Source organism: Aphelocoma coerulescens, chromosome 7 (genome assembly GCF_041296385.1).
Source record: "Aphelocoma coerulescens isolate FSJ_1873_10779 chromosome 7, UR_Acoe_1.0, whole genome shotgun sequence".
NCBI classification, from domain to species: Eukaryota; Metazoa; Chordata; class Aves; order Passeriformes; family Corvidae; genus Aphelocoma; species Aphelocoma coerulescens.
In genome coordinates this window covers 8,670,854-8,693,130 of record NC_091021.1, presented here as the reverse complement: position 1 = coordinate 8,693,130, position 22,277 = coordinate 8,670,854, and the positions used below count along the sequence as shown (strand labels likewise).

At 38.9% G+C, this 22,277-nt stretch overlaps 1 protein-coding gene across 6 annotated transcripts in view; it reads right to left on the bottom strand.

Moving 5' to 3' along the window:
- The window catches only part of MYO1B (myosin IB), a 108,678-nt gene that overhangs the window by 7,704 nt on the left and 78,697 nt on the right, over nt 1-22,277 (bottom strand). For 2 of the 6 annotated variants that reach the window (XM_069022003.1, XM_069022002.1), the window contains exons 14-27: nt 21,197-21,301; nt 19,629-19,691; nt 18,635-18,835; nt 16,160-16,386; nt 15,784-15,984; nt 14,668-14,761; nt 14,075-14,224; nt 11,904-11,972; nt 10,155-10,241; nt 9,767-9,853; nt 7,000-7,086; nt 3,802-3,876; nt 3,262-3,396; nt 2,306-2,412 (exon numbers count right to left, since the gene is read on the bottom strand). In XM_069022003.1, coding sequence (XP_068878104.1) covers nt 2,306-2,412; nt 3,262-3,396; nt 3,802-3,876; nt 7,000-7,086; nt 9,767-9,853; nt 10,155-10,241; nt 11,904-11,972; nt 14,075-14,224; nt 14,668-14,761; nt 15,784-15,984; nt 16,160-16,386; nt 18,635-18,835; nt 19,629-19,691; nt 21,197-21,301 — 1,688 coding nt within the window. The remainder of the gene's footprint in view (nt 1-2,305; nt 2,413-3,261; nt 3,397-3,801; nt 3,877-6,999; nt 7,087-9,766; nt 9,854-10,154; nt 10,242-11,903; nt 11,973-14,074; nt 14,225-14,667; nt 14,762-15,783; nt 15,985-16,159; nt 16,387-18,634; nt 18,836-19,628; nt 19,692-21,196; nt 21,302-22,277) is intronic. The other 4 variants (XM_069022005.1, XM_069022004.1, XM_069022006.1 and 1 more) reach the window with 4 other exon arrangements.

Genomic DNA, 22,277 nt, shown 5'->3' with positions numbered 1-22,277 from the left:
TAAGAGTCCCTGTGAAAACAGAAAATAAAACCTCAGTAGGACTGACAGAGTATTGATACTGACAGGCAGGACTTCAGTGACAGACATGAACTTGCCTTCAAGATCTGCTGTTGTTTGTGAAGCATGGAGCAGCTCTTTGTCAAGATCTGCTCCACTTGCAAATCTCCCCACCTTTATACACCTTAGGGTGTTAAAGTAAGGGCTTCACTACAGGTCAAGAATTGGTGAATACAGTCGCTGCTTGCTTTGTTTGGAAGTCACTTTAAATAATCACTTTGATTTAACTACAGTCAAAGTATTCAAGCAAAGCCCTGCCAAGACTGGAGCCCAAGAGAAACCAGTACAGTATGTGGAACAGCATTGCCTTTGCAATTGCAATCTGGCACACAGATAAACGGGAAAGAAGAGGAAGGGTACTGGAATTTTAGTACCCAGAAGTCCCTCTCTCTTCTTAAATAATTATACTATACACAGAAAATTAGCCACATCCTATGAGCCATTATCATACTAATTAATCAGAAATTTTATACAGTAATTTTCTCTACCCTTAGGCCTATTAAAAAAAAAAAAAAACAACAAAACAACAGTAGGGGCTAATCAGCTCTGAATACCAGACAAAAAGAGATGGAAATGTTTCTAAATTAATGCAGGGTGGGGAAAGCATTCCAACTTTCCACCATCTTGGAGCTTCGGGGTTTTTTGGTTTTTATTAATTAGCATTATGAAATCATATTCATCAAAACAGTAGATTCCCTGTGGACTTCATCCCTGATCAAATGATGACAAGTTACAACTAAAACTGAAATGAATCAACAGTTCCTCTATCACGTATACTATTCAAGAATGTCTTGGATAAAAAACTACTCACATATATATATGAGTTTTAGATATAAATATAAACATAAACACAAATATAAATATAAATAACATAAATATATTCTGATGTATATTATTTCATTGTTCAGCCTTGGTGTAAAAAGTACCAAACCAGGGATATAAATAGAATTCCTTCCTTCCCAATGAGCTCTCTGCTGATCAGATCCATACTGACTAAAACCTAAAACAACCTGCTTGTTCCTAGGAAAATCCAAAGGATTAAAATCCATCTTTCTCTTTTCCCAGCAGCATAAAAAGACATCCCAAAGCAAATAAGGAACAAACCACAAGCTAGCATATATAGCCATTAAATAAGTGATCTACTGAAGGGAAAAAAAAGAGAAACATACACTGAGCCCATTACAGGAAAACAGGAAATGTCTCAATAAAAAAAAAATTACACAAAATAAACCCAAGGAAACACACAAACAACAAGCAGAGCTTGTCCATGCATGGAACTGTTCTCATAAACTCTTGCAGATTCCCATTTCTCCCTGTGTCGAAGCTTGCTTCTCATTTTAATTGCTCCTGCTCAGCTCAAATTTCAGCTTCTACAAGAAAACTCTCTTGAGATGGACAAGATGTTTGTTTTCAAGAAAAAATACAATTTATAAGCTCATATTCACTTAAAAAGTGTAAGCCAACTTATTTCAAGGACATCATATCTCTCTTTTGTCAGTTTTATTGCATACCAAAAGAAGTGCATTCCTTAAATAAAATCAGATATTACTGTACTTTCTTGAGTAATGCTAGCTCTGTAGATAGCAATGACAAGAACTTGTCAGTTTGAAAGAACTCAATAATCTGAGAAACCAAAAAACTCATTGGAAGAGATTTCACATGATTTAAAAAAAAAAAAGAAAACAGAATCTAAAATGGAAATAGAACTTTTTTTAAAGTATCCTTGCAAAAAGATATGCACCAGTGTATCGAAGTGTTAAATTACCCAGTCTTCACCTTAAAGCGTGATGGTGAAATGTGCTGACTTTGAACACAGGAGAGCTCCCCAGCAAAGCTCATCTGGGAGGGAGTGACATTGTCACTTACAGCCTCCCAGCTCACTCTGCCTTTATCATGGCAGGAAACAGCCTGATGGAAACAAGGGGAAAGGGTGAGAGTTGTTCCCTTCTGCAAGTTCCCCAAACTTTTACAACATGAACGGGTCATGGGGGGTCGGAACAACAAACCACCATGGATTCTGGACTGAAGTTCTTGGTATCACAGGATTAGTGGCTGTAACAACAGCTAAGTTTGCTTCTAACTGAGGTCAGTTTTCAGGATGATAAAGTCAAATGATGGAGGGATGTTGTCAAACAAGGAAAATACACTTTCCTGCTTAAGGTAAAATGCAAAATCTTACTTAGTTTCCCAAATCTACGGAAGGATATAGAATTTCTTGTACACTAAAGGCAGCAGAATCAGTCATTACCTGGCTGGATATAAAGCCTTCTTGTCCTTGAAAAGTTCACTTGCTTCCAGTTTTTCTTCATATATAAGCTTCTGCTGATCTGTGAACTGATCTCTGTACTTTTTACACTACAAAACAGGATATATTAAACAAACCATAAAATTATCTTTCCCAATCTCACAGCACCACAGACTACTGTTTGCTCATTGCTCAAGATGCACATTCTTTGTATGCTTCTGAAGTGACTCAGCTCCATCCTACATGCCACTGTAATAAACAGGAGAGGAGGTTTTCTCCTCACCCATTCTAGATACTTCTGAATTACACCAGAAACAATATATAGGACATCTCATGTAAGCATGTTGCACTTGAACACGAGCTTAATCTATGAGGTACCAGTTATTGGAAGACTGTGCTAAAAAGCTTCACAGAAACATACATACAGTTCCACGGTTTTGGAAGTTTGTATAGGCAGAGAGAAAGAAAAAAAACCATAGCTGAGAGGGTGAGTTTTGCAGGCTCAGAAAGAAAAACTGTTCCTTGACAATTCACAGAAAACACAGCCCACAAGATCAGTAAAACAGTCCCATCAGCATTTGTACAGATTCTCGCTGTTCTCTCTGTCCAAAGATCCAAAACAAATTTCAGCTAACCACAGCTCATAAGTAAAAAATTCCACCCAGCACTTCCAACATTGGTCTAAGTCCTGGCCATGGACACAAGTATTACAAGCTATTAATTAACAGGCGGATGGCAGGAAGCAAACCTTTCTCCCTAGCCCCAGAAAGGAGTAGCCAGGATAGTTATATCCCTTGCAAGCCAAAGGCAATGACCAAAAAACATACTCCTTCCAAAGAAATAAAATTATCCTGGCTGGAATTGAAGGAAATACATCCTAAAAATAGACCCTTTGTGAACAAAACTGTTGAGAATCATGGGAAGAAGTTCTGCACAGACTGGACCAGAATGTGTCCTACCCTCCACAAATGGAAAATCCTCTTAAGTTCTCTGTGAGTTGAATCCAAGAAAAGGTAAGGCCTTGCGGGCCAGGTTTTATCTATTGGTGATAAAGAAGGCATCTTATTCTTCATTTCCAAGAAGTATTTTTGCATCTGTGATAAAATTGAAGCAAGATGTTTTATTAATGTTCAAATATCAGAGTTATTACAGTACGCAAGGAAAAGCAGCTGCTCTGTGATTAAAAAGCACAGTTACCAAACTGCAACTCTCAGCTCTCATAAGCCAGAATATGGATTTTAAAAGCCATATATTGCAAAATGCAGACTTAGATATCACAGAAGTGTGGCAAATACTTCATACCATTCCTACACCACCAAACACTATCACTATCCTTTCTTTACAATATCAGAATATTAATTTGTGACTTTTCCATGTGCTTATCTTGGACATTTCCCTACAAAGACTATCAAGGCCATAACACAGTTGTTGCATTTGATAGAAAATAAAAACTTAAAACACAGAAAATGTACGTGTGCTTTGTACAGATATATACATACAATTCTCTGAAGAGTAAATTCATAAATTTTTCTTCCAGCATTGGCTCTGAAGAATTTCCTGTATTCTCTACGGACCTGGAAAGTTAAACAAACCCTCAAAATTAATAAAAATAAAGTATTTGTTTGCACAGGTATTCTTTTAAAAAGCTCTGTGGTAGAAAACATTAAAACAAGCATATGTACATGCAAAGAGTTCCCTGAAAAAGGAACATCACCTGGTCACAGTTAAAACTATGTGAAACAGACCATGGACCAAGATGTCTGAAAGATACCTCAGCTGACCTGAGTGCAATTATTTGCAAACTTGACAAGGAATTTGAAATACTTCCCTCCAAAAAGCCAAATTATTCAAATATTGTCAAATTCACAGCATGAATCTATTTTCAATAAGCTTTTGCATAAAGCTGGACTGGAAAAAGTGAAGCATCACCAGTGATGATACAATTTTCTTGTGTCTGAAGTAACTCTGATTTGATGTTAATTACAGACTTAACTGGAGAAATATTCAGATTTTTCTGCATTAAAATTCTTAATACGCAGAGTTTTCTATAATAGAAAGGGAAATTTTTTTTTCAGAGCACACTTCTGCATGAAAAAACTCTTTTCACACAAGCAGTCTTCATTCCAAAAGAAAAATAATATTTTGGTGCTTGGTAAGAGCAGAAAATCAACACAAAGATTGCTTAATGTCAGCAAACTTGATATTTGCTCCCAAAATTTATTTAAAAACCAGTACAATTTTAAAAAAAAATCAAAAAAGTGATCATCGAAACAATTTTTGCTGGTGATATTAATTTTTAATATGTCCTTAGAAGTGCAAGTTTCAGGGTATTTGTTTTGCCTTTTCTATCAATGTTAATCAGCATAAATCAAAATTCAGAAAAGGCAACCAGAGAAAGCCCAACTGGTTTGCAGTTTTATGTGACACCCAGGCTCACCTCAAGTCAGCCAAAACATCCCCCAACTTTTTTTGCAAACTCTGGCACAGCCTGCAACACACCTGTTATGGGTTTTGGGCAAAACCCAGGGAAAACATCGTGGCTTTGCATAATTCACCCCAGAGCAAAATTTAGTGGTTTTAGCTAACTCACTGTGTGTTGCTGGCTTCTGTGTAACCAGAATATAAAGGGAAACCCAAAGAATAAAATCCCCACCAACTTACAGAAAAAAATTTACCCTGGCACCCCCTTCTGCCTCATAGTGACTCATGCATTTTGAGATAAACCAGCATTCGGAAAGCAAGAATCTGTCACCATTTGGGGACTAAAAACACCCCACAAGTAAACAAGTTTTGCTTAATCACACATTAAGATGCATCAACAAAACTGGCAGCATTCAGCTGTCATCATTCTATGCAAATTCAGCACATAATTTTTTCCTCCTCACTTTATAAGAAAAAAATATTCAAGTTCTTATTCACTCATTTTCTGCAAGGCTTAGTGCTCTATAATTAGAGTACATCCTTTATTAATTATTCAGGGATGGTAATTAACACACTCAAAGCCACTCCAACCACAGTCATCCCAAATCTGACCATGTTCTCATAGACTCTCCCTAATGATCTTGCTTTATATTATTCTTTGCGAGCTGCAAGGTGGGCAAATTAATTTGGAAGAAAGGGACTAATAGACATCCTATTGGTGCTGCAGGGAAGCTGCCAAGCAAGCACTGAGAAATGCAAGCTGCTCCAGAAAAGCCTAAATCTGGAAAGTAGCACAAATGCTATTAAAATCTACTCGGCATATAATCAAATAAAACCAACAAGTAACAAAATCCTCACAACTTAATGGTTTAATCTTGATTGATTGTACTGATTTCAATTCTTCAGCCTTGCATGTCACAGGTGAGAACACTTTGCCTTCAAACTACCTGTGGTAACAGTGATGTATTGGAATGACAGACTATGGTCTTATTCAGAAAAATCTGTGTATTTCAGGTGAGATGGAAATTGGAAATGTTGCTTATGCTATTTAACAAACTCACCGAAAACCACGCCACAGACCGCAGAGATGCATTCCTGCTGTAATGCACCCTAAAGGTTTTGGAGTTATCAGTTTGCATTTAAATGCCACTGTTTGATATAAAACGGCCTCCGAGTTTTCAGGAGGGACATATCCTTGTTTTAAAATCATAAAAACAGACCTACTTTGGCAGTAGTACCCAAAGCACGATTCTGATCTGCAGAATGACTTCTTAAAATGGCTCCTTTGTATTTTCCAGCTCTGGTTTCCATGTATGTATTGAAATGGACTTTTTAAACACAGATGAACACGTATTATATATGTTTTCTAACTATTTTTCCCATTTCATCACTGTCAGGCTAAGTACAAGAATATGAGAGCTGAACTTTACTCCGCATTACTGAGTGAATTGTTCCTTTCATACCTCTGTAGTCTACAATAGCCCTAATAGCAGAAGTCACCCCCAGCCAAACCAAACAGATTCGGATTTCCACAGTTCTTCGGGACTGCATCTGTAAAACTGTGTTATGTAAATCAGTTGGGCACAGACCTGAAACATCTGAAGATGCCATTTTCATAGTCTATTTACAGAGCAGAACTACTTTTTTCCAGATTACAGATGTGTTTTCTTTTGCCAACCAGTCCTTGAAAGCAAGGGACGGAAAACAAAACACTTTTCCACATTCAATTTCTCTAGGAATTCATGGCTGTCACAAGCCACAGGTAGCTGTGTGCAATGCCAGGCCCTAAAAAGGCTTCTGGATGCAACAGGACATGACCATTGGCTTTACACCATGCCCTCCTCGACACTGGGATCAGGGGTCTACTGTGAGCAGCAGTGAGAGTCAGACGCTTCCACCCTACTTCCCGTTCAAACAAGCAGAAGTCATAACCAGAAAATACATCCTTGTAATCTTTCCAGGTAGGACCTTTGCCAAGGTAGGTCAGTTTTTTTAAGTCAACAACTGTAATAGAGTCCCTTTAATCTGACTTTTGTCTGTCTCTTGAAAGCTGCAATTCCTGATATGATAAAAAAAAGCCTCGATGCCTAAATGTTGCTGTGAGGCACTTTCAGCTTACGACTTTTTCAGCCAAGTCCATGACAAAGTTAAACAATGTAGAAAAAACCCACCCCTTCTAGTGAGCCCACACAACTGCTTGTTTATTACGTGTTAGTAAGTAGTGTGCCACGCTTCATTGAGTTCATGTTGACAGATGGGAGTGTTGGAGAAAGTACCTTCAGTCCAAGCCAGTAAGCCCAAATGACTGCCACAGCATGCTTACGCCTAGCCTCCTCCTTCAAGCGTTTCAACTCCCTCCGAGCCTAAAGGGTTCAGAGAGTGAACAAAAGAGACAGCCCGATGCAGACAGCACAACGACCAGGAGATGCCTCTCCCAAACCAAACAGGTTTACAACCAGGAGGGAAAGGGATGGAGCAGCAGCGCTTGACCTTTGACACCCAACATGCCCATGTGAGTTGGTGTGAAGCCACAGAGAAGGTCGAGAAAGCCTCCACTGCTGCTGAAGTGGCAAGTATAGGTGGGAATTTTGTCAGCCCTGTTATTCACTGTCAGCCTTTCCTCCTCCTCTCTTCTGTGCATACATCTCATAACTTGATCCTAATGGGAGAGCTTTCCCTGCAGTTTCGTGATCAAAACGATGTGTATGAAAATCAAGACTTAGTAAAATCTCACTATCTACTCACTTCTTCCACTAGCAAGTGCCTGGGCAGGACAGAATCAGCTCTGAAACTACGTGTCATGGTGACTTTCCAGCACTGTAACGAGGGCTTTTATTCTGAAGGTTATTTTTTATTTTGATCTTTATGTATTAAAAAAAAAAAAATTCTCCAGCCTGGTAAATGATGTCTGTGTGGAATTAAGGGGCAGAGCCATCAAACCTAGTGCATTCCTCATGTACAAAGAGGTAGGCACCTTCCTACTTTTCATCAATCATTCCATTTCAGGAAAGCAATTTGAGGCATGTGTGGGCAACTTAACAGAATGTCGCATTTTAGGAGATACCAGCACATTTTTATTCAGTTATCTGATGACAACAGTCAAGGAACAGTTCCAGTATTATAGGCTCAGTCAGAGCAGCTCTAGCCCTGTATCTGCCCTTGTCAAGTTGTAAGTTATCAGACTTGTGCAGCAGCAGTTCCAGCCTGTGCCAGTCACGCTCTTCTGGTGCAGATGGAAAGGTTAATGTGCAGTGGATGTAGACTCAAACATTATGTTTCCACTCATCTGCCAGGCAGAAAAGCTCCTACTGCACAGCAATGTAAAAGCAAGAACTATGCAAAGCTAAGTATTTGTCTATCTTGTGAAAAGGAAGGAAACTGAGTACTTGAGGCTCACTCTTATTTTATTTTTTTATTTGTTTGTGGGTTTTTTGGTAAAGCAAGAGACTTCTGATGGTAACTTTTAAAATCTTTTGTTCTAACTGTTCCCCCAGGAAAAGATAAAAGATCACACCAATAAAAAGTTGTCTCTCTTATCAGAGACTGTAATTATTTTTCTAATCCTAATTCAATTTAGATTATCTTTATATACATATATATTATTATATTTAGATTATTTCTATTTAAGGAATAAGGAGACAATTTTTCACTAAATTCCTGTGAGCCAGTTGATAAAAATAACTACTAAACCATGTTAAAAATTATCCAAATCTACTAAATATTTAAATGAGGAGCTTTAACATAGTTAACACTATTGCATCCACTGGATATATCTTTTAATTCTAAGGCTTATCTTAAAACTAGGAAAACAAATATTTCTTCTGAAGTATTGAGCAATTTTTTGGTGAAAGGAACTCTGATTAAAAATAAAATAAATTCTCAATGTATTGTGCTTAAACAAATGAGGAAACAGTGTGTCTGTCAAATTATATATTATATACATATTATAAGTTACCTAAATATCAAGCTAGAACTGAAAAGTTCCAAAAACTCTCTAGCATGAAGAAAATTCTGTATGTGTTTGTGTGAATTCCCAGGGCTGCCATTTTGCTAGAAATCTAATAGATTTATATCAAAATAGCAAAGGTCAAACACAGCATTATACTCCAGATGTAATTTGAGCACATTTCTCCATCCAGTTGGCAAGGTGTTCTAACAACACACCCCCAACATAAATAACAACTGAAAAATGTTTTAAATCTAATGTATTTATGGTTTTCAACTAAATTAGGAATTTATTAATTGAAACCAATATATTTTTGGCCTCTAGTGAACAGCATTTCAAATGTTCACATAACCCACAACTACAGGCTGGGGATTAGCAAGAATCTTTCAGTGGGACTTTGCTTCTGAAAACAAACAGCTGATGCTGGAATTCCTGGGATTTTTCTAGGGCTGTAAGTTTAGAATTGCAAACTAACATCATTTTCTGCTAAAAGATCAGCTCATAAATTTGTGCTTTACTTGTACTTATTGAAATTTTTTTACTGGTTCAAATCATAGGCAGAGAATCAATTAAACCAATCATAACTAGAATTTAATAAAACTTAATAGTGTTGGTTTGAACTTGTAGATGATGACTGTCCAGGATACAGATTATATAATATGTGGTGAAAATCTCAGCTGGATCACTAACACAGTGTCACTGAAAGCACTTGTTGGGGGCGTGGGGAGGAACACAACAAAAAACCCCAACCTTGTCTCCCCCCCACAAAACATGCTTTGCATATTTACATGTAGTTAAATGCATTTCCTAATTTGAGAATACTACAGTCTAGTCCTTTTTAATCTAGTCTAATGGCTTGTTAGTGCAAATCTGTACTTGGTTGCCATGCAAAGAATTTCCTACTCTACAAAAAACTGGCATAAACAATGCTATCAGATTTATTAGGTGTGGCATGAATGGAAATGGAAGGAATCGATGATCATGCTCTATTATTTAAGAGTGAATTGTATTAGTCATTAATTCTTACTATGAACTAGTGATTAAATGTTGGTATTGTTGGGTAATGGAAGGGGGCATGTGATATGTGCATGAAGTACCTTATATCCAAGCCAGAAAGCCCAAATAACAGCAATAGCATGTTTATTTCTAGCCTCGTCTTTCAGTCGTCTCAGTTCCCTTCGTGCCTGTGATGCATTTGAAAACGGGATATAGAAAAGCTTAGGAAAGAAAAGGTTACTGCAAGTTCCCCTTGGTGCAAGAAAGAAAGGAAGTAACCAGTCACTACAAAAGGCAAATATTAAAGCGTGTCCCTGCTTCCCAGATTGTACCAGCTATGACAGGTTAGCAGCAAAGAGAAACCAAAAAACCAGTTTAGGCAGTAAAAGCAGTGTAAGCCATTGACACTATTCCCAGATAACTATCCTGAAGGACCTTCTTCATTCCATGTAGGGACACACAAGTGCACAATTTGTTGCCATTCCTTACCTGGGTACCATGCCAATAAGCAGCAATTACTGTGGCAGCCTCATTACAACGCTTCAGATGCTTGAGTTCCCGAAGAAGTTTCCGAGCCTGTAAACAATTTAAAACGTTATTTTTTACTAACTAACTTTTAATGGCTTTTGAAATAGGGCACTGCAACTTGTAAATCTAGGCAAAACCAAAACACACTGCCTCCAAATCCCCAAGCAAAGCAAAGACATTCACAAGTGCTGCCCAGCCTAACATTTGCTGTTCCAGGGAGGATTCTGTGCTGCAAGAGTTTGGGACTGGCAGGTCAGGTGATCTTTGTTCAATGTTCGGTTTTCTCCCAGATTTGCTGCATTACCTGAGATATCTATATGTCTGTGTGCACAATGGCAACAGTATTTTTTCTCCATACAGTAAATGTCTAATCCATTTAGAGTGCAATAAAGAATAAATCACAAGTAAATTGCCTGGCTTTAGGTCATACTAAAGGCTGCTGTCGTATCAGGCTTTCATGCACGGTAATGCTACTGCAAAAGAGCTTGTTCTCCAATGGCAAACAGAAAACCATAACTCTAGATGATGCTTTTAACCCAGTTTTCTTCAAATAACACTCATGGGAAAAGACAGCACATCAGTAGTTAGGCTGAAAGGATGTTTTTAACCCATTTAAACAAAATAATAAAGACAAAGTAAAAATCCAGAGAAACAGCAAAGTCAAATTATGTTACCTTTTGCTGGCAAATTTTAAAGCTGCCTGGGCAGGAGAGGGCTATTTACACCAATAGCTCCTAACTGCAGCCCCTTCCCTCCCTGTCTGACAGAAAGGGAACTGACTCCAGAACTAAAGGCAGTTCTCTCTTCCCTAACTAGAGGGGAAATCCACCTTTAGTAGGGTGAAGAAAGGTTAATAAGGAAACAGAGGAGCCCAGGGTTATTTTTTCTGAAGATGGACAGCAGTAGTTGCTTTAAGCATCATGGCTGCTCTCATGTGAGCTGTCAACCTCATTTTTACCTCTTAATAAAGCATCACTCCTTAAATATCTACTAGGATGCATGATTATCCCTTCACAAAGTACAAACCTCTCAGAGAAGAAGCGGAGTTGTGGCAAATTGAGGCAGAGTACAAGCCAACAGCAATAAACTACTTTCTCAACCCAAGTACACTTTCACTCCTCCACTTAGCAGACAGAGGAGAACTGGAGACTTAACCCAAGTAACAAATTGCCCAGGCAACCCAAACTCTTTATTTATCCTGCTTTCAATTTGATTCATTCTTTGAGAATGCTGTTAAGCATAAAATAATTGCCAACCACAACTTGTTGCTTCCAAATCAGTCCAGCACTACAGTCTTCCTAAGCCCACTGGCAGAGCTCCAGAGCATCCTGCTCTGGAGCAGTTGGCCTGCCTGATTAGGTCTGCTCTAATCACCACCCTCACTCATTTACACTCCAGTCCATGTTAAGAGGCCTCCTACCTCCAAAATTCCCTGGCAGAAGATGCCTCAAGGATAACCCAATAGTTTAGTGTGGTCCCAGCATTCCACTTGCAGGGTTTGCAGGGATTTATAGTGCGGGCAGCACATGCAGATACCCTGAACTCACCTCTTCTCACAGCAAACATGAGTGTTTAACAACGGCTGTGGCACAGCCACAGCTCCATGAAGAGAAGGTATGAAGGGGAGGAGGCTCAGTGCATTTGGGATGTGTTTTCTGACCTGCTCCTCACCCCACCGTACAGAGACAGCTGGAGTAGCAGGAAACTCACCTTCCACCCTCTGATGTACGACTGCACTGTAATAGCCGAACTCTTTATCTTCTGGTATCTTTTTTGTTGCTGTTGGAAATAAGTATGTGATGCTTAGAACAGACTATTACATCTGTTAAACACTGCATAATAGACCTTTCATTGCTAACATTTGACAATATGCTTGAGGAGACAAGCACTAAATGTAAAAAGTGAACAATTTTTGACTGAGCACATCAGAGTTTACGTTCAGTGTTCAACTCGAGGGGAAACAAAGCACATCAACAATGCTGCATGGACAATGTCACCCTGTTTACAGAAACACTAAGTTCATGGTCAGCAGCACAAATGCAGATTAAATGCTAACAGTAAGAGCTTTATTTGTCTTGCCCACCACCAGAGTAGCACACAAACTGTCCCAAATGCTCAGGTTTGTTGGCTAAGCTTTTTACCACCTTTTCATAAGACAAGCTGTTCCTATTACCCAAAAAATAAAATTTCCTTTTATTATACCAAGTGCTGATGATAACTCAGGAAGAGGAAAAAAACCAAAACCATGGATTCCAGAATGAGATGCTGGAGTATTATTTAAGCATGCTAGGTTGAACTATAAAATTCCTGGACAGCTGAGCATTTTCAGTTCTAAAACTCAGTTCTCCAGTAGCCTAACATTTAGTATAATACTAAATTGACAGACTTTGCAACAGGGCTTTTAGACTTGACACTCAGCCCACTCAGTGACAGTGAACATCTCTGTAAGCAAGCTGGAGAGGGTCCCCTCTGGGCCACCCTCATGCCACAGCTGCCACCCGTGTCTTGCAAGGCAACAGACAGACAAATGTCTGCAGATCCTTGAGTCAAGCCTCCAGCACAAGGAGTTGCTCAAAAAAGCTTTATTCATTCCAGGGACTTCCCATGAAACCTTCCAAAGCACTGTGCCTACCAGTCATGTTGGGTTAGGAGAATGGTGCCTTCCATCCACATGAAGAGGCTGAGAAAACATCTCTATCATCACCAATAAACCAACTGCTGCCATGTTTCACCAGTGATCCAGTAAAGGTTCACAGTTAAAAAATCAGCAGTTCTTGGCCATGTATTTGTTTTCATTTCCTTATATTTAAAGTTGTGCCAATCGAGCTGCATTAAGTCCATTCTAAATTCATTAAGGTTGCATGAGATCATAATGAAGCCACATGGGCACAACGCAGTTGTGTAATGATGCTGTTTGTAGGAACAGGGCTTTCCATCACACAAGTTCAGAGAGAAGAGTTTTTACAGTAAAAAAGCATGCTTCAGTCATACTTTTTCCAAATCATCTATACTTCCCTCTAATTATCCAAGAGAAGTGAACCAAACACTGATGGCTTTCAAGAGGACAAACAGAAGTGCTTGTCAACTGAAAAACAGGGATTTGTCAACTCTGCAACTTGCAGTTTAAGAAGACTTTCTTTCCATATTTTATCAAGGTTTCTGATACGCTTTTGCTATTCTCTAGCAGTAACAAAACACAGCTGAGAAGTTCAAGAATGGTTTTAGAAACAAATAAATCTTTTTTATCTCGTAAGTCAGTATCATTTCCTAACTGCCAAAGAATCATAGAACCATGCTGTTCAGTTCGTGGCACCGAACACCCAGTCCACAGATAGATCTGAAACTGCTTTAGGACTGACTGTATCAATAATGACACTGAATTACAAGTCTTAGGAGTTATAATTAAAATTATATGCTGCCTCCTCCCAGGCAGCATTCTTGAGTCAAAGGCAAATGTTCCAAATAAGGCAAAAACACAAAAAGGCTTAGGAATGACTGAATTCCACAGAACTGCACATGTATATTACTGAACATTTTTTACACATTAACCACATGTTTTGAAAGCACCGGAAGTGCTGGGAAGCACAGCATTTAAGCTGAATGAAAAAGACTCTTCCCAGCTGAGCCACAGAATCCTGTTTTCCCAGAGCAAAAGGACTCTGGTGAGCTTTTCAATTATTTAAGAACAAACACAGTGTAAGCACTTAATAGTGGTCTATAGAAACTAAATTTTCTTTATTCCCGCTATTGGTACTTAAATATTAGCATAAAATTGAATTCTTTCAATAGCTCTCAGTACATATTGAGGAAGAATATCCTATGAAGGTTATATGTATTAAACAATGAAGAGAACCCCCTATGTATTAAGGATGGTATCTTACTGCGTATCTCCTGTACCAGGAAGCAATCACAATCTGGCTTCTTTTCATTAACAAGAAGCGGGTACGGCACTTCCAGCCTCTGTAAATCTTTTCAATCAGAGTAGCCAAGTCCTCCAAACGCTGCTTCCTCAGGTCTTCTAGTTTGAAGAGCTGGGTGTGGGGGTTTTTAGGGTTTTGTTTGACATTGGAAGAAAAACAGCAGGAAAGAAGAGACAAGGGAAAAAACCCATAAGCACAGCTCTTGTAAGAGAAATCACTTTTTTACTGAGGTCCCCCCTCAGACACATGTTGTTTTATTCATCTCCAGAGCTATAGGCAGATATACCAACAAGATTTGTGGCAGATACACTGTCACAAGTCAATGCTCTGAAATTATATTAAATAAAGGCTGACAGCTATTGTAGAATCTTGATTCACATTGATTTTAATGGGTCTAACATTAAAAAGTGCTTTTTTAATGCTACATTCACATCAATATATCAAAGCACTGCATGTAGAAAAATCTGTAGGAACCAGGTAGTGAATGATGCACCTTACAGCAGGGTGTCCTCAAGAGAGAGGGCTTGGTTTTGCAGAAGGCATTTTTCACTTACTGTTCTTGGGTTGCGGATGAATATCTTTGATCTGCCGAACGAAAATTCCTCTTCAGGGATTCTCAATTCATTAAACAGCACCTCTACTCCAGCCCTAAGAAGGAGTAAATGAGCTTAACAAACATGAACCCCAGCTTTAAAACTTCTTAGTTTACATATTCACAGCTTAATTTATGGAAAGCATATGGAAGCATATTTTAAACTTTTAAATATTGCTTGACATAAGAAGATTGAAAACCTAACTCATTTACTCAAGTGGTTATTCAGCTAAAGGCAAGAATAATCACCATAAAGATTCAGAATAATTTGATGAAAAAAAGAGCAAATTTCATTTTACAGCATCAGCAATGGCCTATTTTTTCCTCTTATATCTATAATTATTTTACCTAAAAACAAAAAAAAGGAAAAAGGAAGGGCTCTCACACTAATGTCAAAATGTGAAACAAAGACTAATGAGTTTGACAAACTTCAGTGTTCCACTCTTACCAAATGCATTTTAGGAACACCAACAGAAAAAGGAGAGAGGAACTGTGCAGATCTTTGTGATGATTATTACAATGCTGTTTTTATCAATACTGCACTTCCACCATTATCTTGATAACCTAAAGATTTAAACTGTAGCTAAAAGATGTTAATCTATTATGAAAGCTATTTAAATCATGTTTTTGGTGCCCACATGTAAAAAGAAATAATAGAAGCTTATTTGCCCATCCCAGACGTTATTTGCAAAAATACATGTGAATACTATGCAATTTAAAAACATGTATTTAATACAATTGATTTGCAAGAAATATTATCTCATAATCGTTCCCCAATCATTATGTAAAGTTACTCCTGAGAGGGCAGGGGAAGACTGCATGGCTGTCTTCAACACAATGAGTGTTCTTACACTTTGAAAGTTAGTTATTAAAGATAAGTGCCCTCCTGATCGTTCCAGACCTCCCTGCAGTTTTGAATCCACTGCAGTATCTCTCTTACGCCCTTTCTGTCAGACCCAAACCAGTAAGGGCTCCAATAATGCTCCTTTCGCAACGTATGCAAAAAAATTTTAAAATCAGGACAGGTGGAAGACAGGAATTTCACTCAGGACAGGTAGGAATACTGCTGTCTGCCTACCTGGCTGGCCCTCTCCAGTGGGGCCATGTCTGCCTGCAGAGCATTTTGTACCTCTCCAGGCAGGGTTCGTAGGCCTGCCGGAAGGCATAACCCGCCCTCCTGACCCGCACGTTCTCCAGGAGCCCGAGGTACCGGATCTGGTGGCACACCAGGGCCTCGTTGAAAATGTCTGCAGCCTTTTTTTCATTGGGCTTGATGCACCTGGAAAGGAAAACCGAAAGGGACATCTCTTTGCAGCACTGTACACGTATACAACTCTTATGGTGATAGATAGAAACCATAGATTTCAATAGTTTATCCCTGGATATGGAGGTGGGGTTTTTTTATATAACTTCACCAAACAAATTCACCAAATCTTTGGCACTGGGGAATTTACCTGATATAGTTTGGATTTTTATTCTGGAGATTTTTCATCAGGGTAGCAACTGAAGCCTTGAACTGTGAACCTGCCGTTGGTGGTCTCTTTAGATTGATCTTAGCAGGGTTTCCTTCTGGGAACAATGCTTTGATAAGGGAGTGGTTGGCCTTCCACATGGCCTGGGAGAGGTCACGGTACAGAAGATCATTATTTTTGTCAACAAATCCTTCCACCTGGTACATAACCTGAACAACAGAAAAGAGTCTCATCAGCACAGGTTTTGAACTACAACACAGACCACTTCAAAACTGGCCCAAGAAATTGATTTCTCCTTCTTACACACTGTCCAAAAGAAACAAAAGATATTTCAGCTTTCATTTTAAATCTAACATTTGGATGACTTTTTGTTGGATAAAATGTCTGTGAACATGCTACCTGAGAAAGATGCATTTTCTCATCTGCCATACAATTCCCTGTGTCAATCAGTTCTGGTTTTTGAAGTGGAAGAAATCCTTTTTCCATGATAACTCTGACACACCACCACCTGCCAAGACTCCACAACAATCCTTTTTTTCTTGGTCTGATGAAGTTTTCTCCCTCTCTTTTGGATCAAAACAACAAAAATACCCTTTTCCTTCAAAGTACTTATGCTTACATTATTTGCCTAACTAAAACAAGATATGGAATACCACCTCTTGCTATCGCAGTGCAAGCAGCAAGCTGTGCAGCCCCCAGGGGACTGTTATTTTAAAGGACTTTTACCAGGAAAGCAGTCCAACAACAACAAGCACAAGTACAAAGCTCTGACCTGCAGCTGGGCACCCAGGAGGCAGCCAAAGGAACCTCATGAAGATCTCAGATTGCTACTGGCTTTTTTAATTTTTGAGGGTAGGAAACTTCTCTGATTAATTGTGACAAGTCATCTGGCTGGTAATACAGATTCTTCTTCAGATCCATGATTTCTCAGTTCTGCATAGGTATGTACTATGTACACAGAATACTGAATGAAAATAGTACTGACACATACTTCACACAACAGCAAGTTAGCGGGAACTCAGGCAGCATTTTACTTTGGAGAACGTTTCTGGTTCTGACAGGTGCAGTAAATGCCACTACTGAAAAAACCAAACAACTGTTCACATGAAATGACTTATATTTCTTAAAAGGGGGGTCAAACTTTTGTTGACCATTGACAAGATCAAAATGTTCTTAGCAGAGAATGGAAAAACAACATTCCTCCCAAAATAGGAGGAATTTGCTCTACTGAATGCCTGTAACAATCAAAGACCCTCACAGCCTGCTAAGACACAGTCTGTGCACAGTCCTTCTCAAAGTACTTGAGTATTTTCAATTCACTTACTTTTTTGACAACCAAAGAAATACCTAGGTATTAACCCCTGATAGATTATAGGCAGTTACAAACTCTTATTGGCAAATAATGTAAGTTAATGAATGGCTGCCTGAAAGGCTGAAAGTCTGGTATTTCCAGGACTATTCTGAACAAGAAAATTATTGAGCTATTCAAAATTATAAGATGAAGAAAATTTCAAAAAGCATTAAGCAGTCCTAGGGAAATGAAACACTTTCCAAATATTCTTTACTGTGTGAAATTATCGCTTCAGCAGATTCAGACAAGAGGTATAATTTCAGCTGTACATTTACTTTTCATTTTTTTTTTAAATCTTCAGTCTACAAATTTAATTATTTTGATTTTCATTAATAAAAAGTCATAATGGATTACACACTGAAAGCTGTCACACTTGTATTTATTCATACTTCTTATATTGCAAAATGCAAATACGTCTGCAAGCCCTCTGTGTAGCTTTCTCTTCCATCTGTTTAAACAGAGTATCAAACTCAGTTCCTTCAAACATACCAAAACTGCATTTTCTCAACAACGTGACTAAGGACTACAGCTAGCTCAGTGACAAAGAGCATGTTTTCCAAAATATGTTGCCTACAAATGTGTGTGAATTTTTGTCACTGTGAGCAATGATTTCTTTCCAGAGACCTAACAGCAGCACTGCAGCAGTGGGCATCTTTCTCCTTTGATGAAAGGAGAAGTGTTTTGATTTCAGCCAGAGCAGCAGGACTTTGTACAAGGGCACGTAGTGACAGGACAAGGGGTAGGGGCTTCAGACTGGCAGAGGGCAGGTTTAGATTAGTTATTAGGAAGGAATTCTTCACTATGAGGGTGGTGAGGCCGTGGCACAGGCTTCCCAGAGAAGCTGTGGCTGTCCCATCCCTGGAAGTGTTAAAGGTCAGGCTGGACGAGGCTCTGAGCAACCTGGTCTAGTGAAAGGTGTCCTGCCCATGGCAGGGGCTTGGAACTAGGTGATATTTAAGATCCCTTCCAACCAAAACCATTTCAAGATCTCTTAAAGCCTTCCAGCCCAAATCACAGATTTTAGGCTTAAGACAAAAAAAGATTAAGACAGGCGTGGATTTTTTAGTCAGCTCCACCAGCCCCCACACGCTCCCTTCACCAGGTACCTTGCCGGCATAGTGCTGAATCCTGAAGCAGCTGTGAGGCAGGGAGGTGTCATTGAGGAACCGGGAGCACTTGCTCATCCTGCTCTCAAAATGCTGGTGAGTGGCACAGACCTGGTTCAGCTTTTCTAAAAAAGTGTCATCGGTAACAGTTCCTGGTCTCAGGCATTCTTCGTCCAGCATGGCCAGGATTCCAGTTTGGTTCTGAAGTTTCAAAACAAGAGCTTTAGTACTTGTTTCCATCACAGCATAAAAAGGAGATCATTCTCCTGTTTGACTTCTGCTATCCAGAAAAACATTCTTCAAGCCATCTCAAGGTTTGGCTCTTTTTACCTCACAACCATTTCCAACCGATTTTTAGCACTTGCATTTTTGAAAGACTTTCTATGAGATCTGAATCCTGAAATTCACATTGAAGTTTCATGTCATTTCCTCAGACTGTAGCAACTCCAACTCAACTGAAAGTAGCCAGTTTACAGTAAAACCATCATGTATTTTATGTTAATGGTTAAAAAGTTATCTTTTCTGATTGTTAAGGAATTTTATCTTTCTTGCTTTGGAAGTCTTCTCATTATATACAAGTACTTTGAGTACCTCTAACACTCAGTAATGAATGTGTAATTGAGTTTTCTAGTTCCCATATGAAAAGAAATGTTAATTACAATGCAGCATGTGATATCTGCTATTGAGAACAGCCCTAAATGTAAACATTTAAGAGCTATTTGATCTAGGGACTTTTTTCGTGTAGATACTGCTGAATATTTCTACAAAAGTTACATCACTTATAAAAAAAACCTTTTTAGTAAAATAAACTTCTACCATTCAAAGTAAGATGAATAATACAATGAATGGCATGTTTCACAAAATTTAGTGCACGAGGATACATATAGATTTTACAGCTAAATTAAATCCATTTTAAAAATGGATTTAAAAAAAAAATTATTAAAAAAAATCCACATTAAAAAATTATCCAGAGAGATTCTTGACTACAACTTACATTTTCTATTAGGTCACAAATGATAGCATTGTTGAAATATTCGATATGAGTCCATTCAATCCCCTGTAAGAAAATATAAGTAAATGTATGAACAGGAAAAAAAATGGAGGGAGCTTTTCCTCTAGCAATTCCCATTATATTCCAATTAACCATGGTACTACTTTGAAATTTAATTCTGCATGCTTACCAACAATTTATTTATTAAGAAAAAAAAAAAAATGCAACCATCTACTACTAACATTATCTGCGCAAAATGCGTGTCCTTGAGCTGCTGCCAAACTCACTCTCCATTCCTTTCCCCCACCCATGTCAGCTTCCCATGCACTCCCTGGCACCAGGCCAGGCTCCTCCCATGCTGCCCATGCTCCCACTGGCCAGAAGGAAATCAGCCCATGTCACTGCAAGCTCCTGAGATCAAAATTTCTAAGTTCTTCGTTGTTGGGATGGTTTTTTTGGTTGTTTTTTTTTTTTTTTTTTTAATGGGAGGAAGAAAAAGGGCTAAATTTAGATAAGACCATTCGAAAAATCCAGAGTGTGACTTTTGTTCAGATGTTCTTAATATCCCAATTTTTTTTTCAGATACCAATGATAAAATTTCCAGGATGAGATGCCAATGCATCACGAGGTAACACTGGTAGGGGAAAGGACTGAAAGAAGGAACATATTAATTTCATTCTAAATCTGCACTCTGTGGTACTTCTTACAGTTTACTTTTCTCAGAGCATTTGAAATATCATTCAAGAACCAAACTGCAGCAATGATGGTTTACCACTGAATGCAAAATTAAAAAGACATGCTGAAATTTCATGTTATCCTCAGGATCATAAGGCAGGAACTTTATGTAATTTAAAAAAATGTTTATCCAGCAAAATGGTATCATCCAGTTGGAGTACAAACAGCGTGTGCCAGTTTTTACAGCTGGGAGCTGGTATTTTGTCTGAGCCCTGTGTATCATGTGGAGCACTGCTAAAACCTATTAAAATTTTAGCTTGATGTTCACTCACAGAATAACATCAAACACCAGAGGCTGGGCTCTACAGGACATCTTAAATTTATCCGTAAAGCTCACACGGCTCCCTTCAATACTTACCTGAAAGAACACTAGAACCAAAACTCTATTTGTACTTTCTTTAGTGTTGCATGCTATTATTTTAGCCACCCAATTCCCTTCGATAAAGGACTGGCTGTGGCTGTTCTTGGGGTGCATCCCAGACATTGCTGTGTAATCCAAAATGCAGGCTGCAGGGCAATGGCACTAATACCAGAAAGTGGTATTAGTGTTCTAATAAATCAATTAGCCCTTGCTCAGAACTGCCAGTCATTGTTGCCAATGAATAAATCAGAGTTGGGTCTGGTTTTTACCTGGAGAATTCATAATGTGAAACAAATGCCAAACCAACATTTTTTGCTTCATGTAACTACCACACAGCCCAACACAAACATGCTCCATGTCAGTCCTGTGCTCAAAAAGTGCCTCTGCTACCTGAAAAATGGTTCCAGCCTGCATGCCTATGTATCTTTGCAGGGACAATGGGAAGAGGATAAGGAAAGATCCACTCAAGTATTACCTCTCGGATGTATTCCTCCTGCTCTTCTTTGAGGGTAAGTTCAATGAAGATCTGCTGCAACTTCTCATTACAGTAGTTGATAATGAATTGCTCAAAGCTGTTGTCCTGTCAGATGAAATATGTTTGAGTTTGCTTTGTGTAAACAGCCTGGAACCCAGCTGGAATAAGTTACTGCAGCAGCTGCAGGTCAACAAGCTGCTGTATTAACTACTCCTTCCAGTTTTATGATGTGATGGTTGGAGGAATACTTGATTGAGATCACGATTAGTTTAGGAATTTTTGACCAAATCCCTCGAGGCTTTGTCCATTGGGAGGGACAAAAACCTCTGTGGGTTTTATTCACGATGCCTCCATTCTGATCCCTTTCAACAAGTCATGAGGACACCTGTGGTGTCAGGGAATAAATGACCTAAGTTTTGCCTGCACCAATCTGTCCCCATATGTAAAATGTAGTCCCCTGCGGGGTCCGATAAATAAAATCATGACAGTAGCATCAGCTCTTTTCCACTCAGCAGCCAATAAAGTATCCCATCTCCCTACAGAACAGGGCTCAAGCTGCTATTCCAGTTGCAGCTGAGCCTGGGTTAAGAGATTATTGGTTCCAGAGGTCAACCCACGTCCTCCCTGCCAACAAACTGCCCCTTGAAATGATGGGAAACAAAAGAGCTTCATTGACTAAAATTCCTCTAACAGGCTAACTCATCTAAAACTGGGTTAGGGAGCAAGCAGATGTGTGACCCTTTGCAGAAGGGACCGGGGAGTGGAGCAGACCCCAGCAGGAGCGGTAGGCACAGGAAGGAGGCTCGGTGACTGCCCCATCACAGGCTGTGACATGACATTGTGCCTTTTTAAACTACCAAATCATCTGCTATACAATACCTGTGAAGCTTAAACTATGCTGATAGAATTTTTATCACTGAAGGCAAGTGCAATCATTTGAATGTTTTAATTAAGGATCTGGTTGCTAAATGAGATTAAGAACACACACGCAGATTAGGAAATATTGAGGTAGCACAGATTACTTTTATCATTTTAGTTTTAAATGAAGCAAAATCATAGCTGATCACCAAAATTCCTCAGC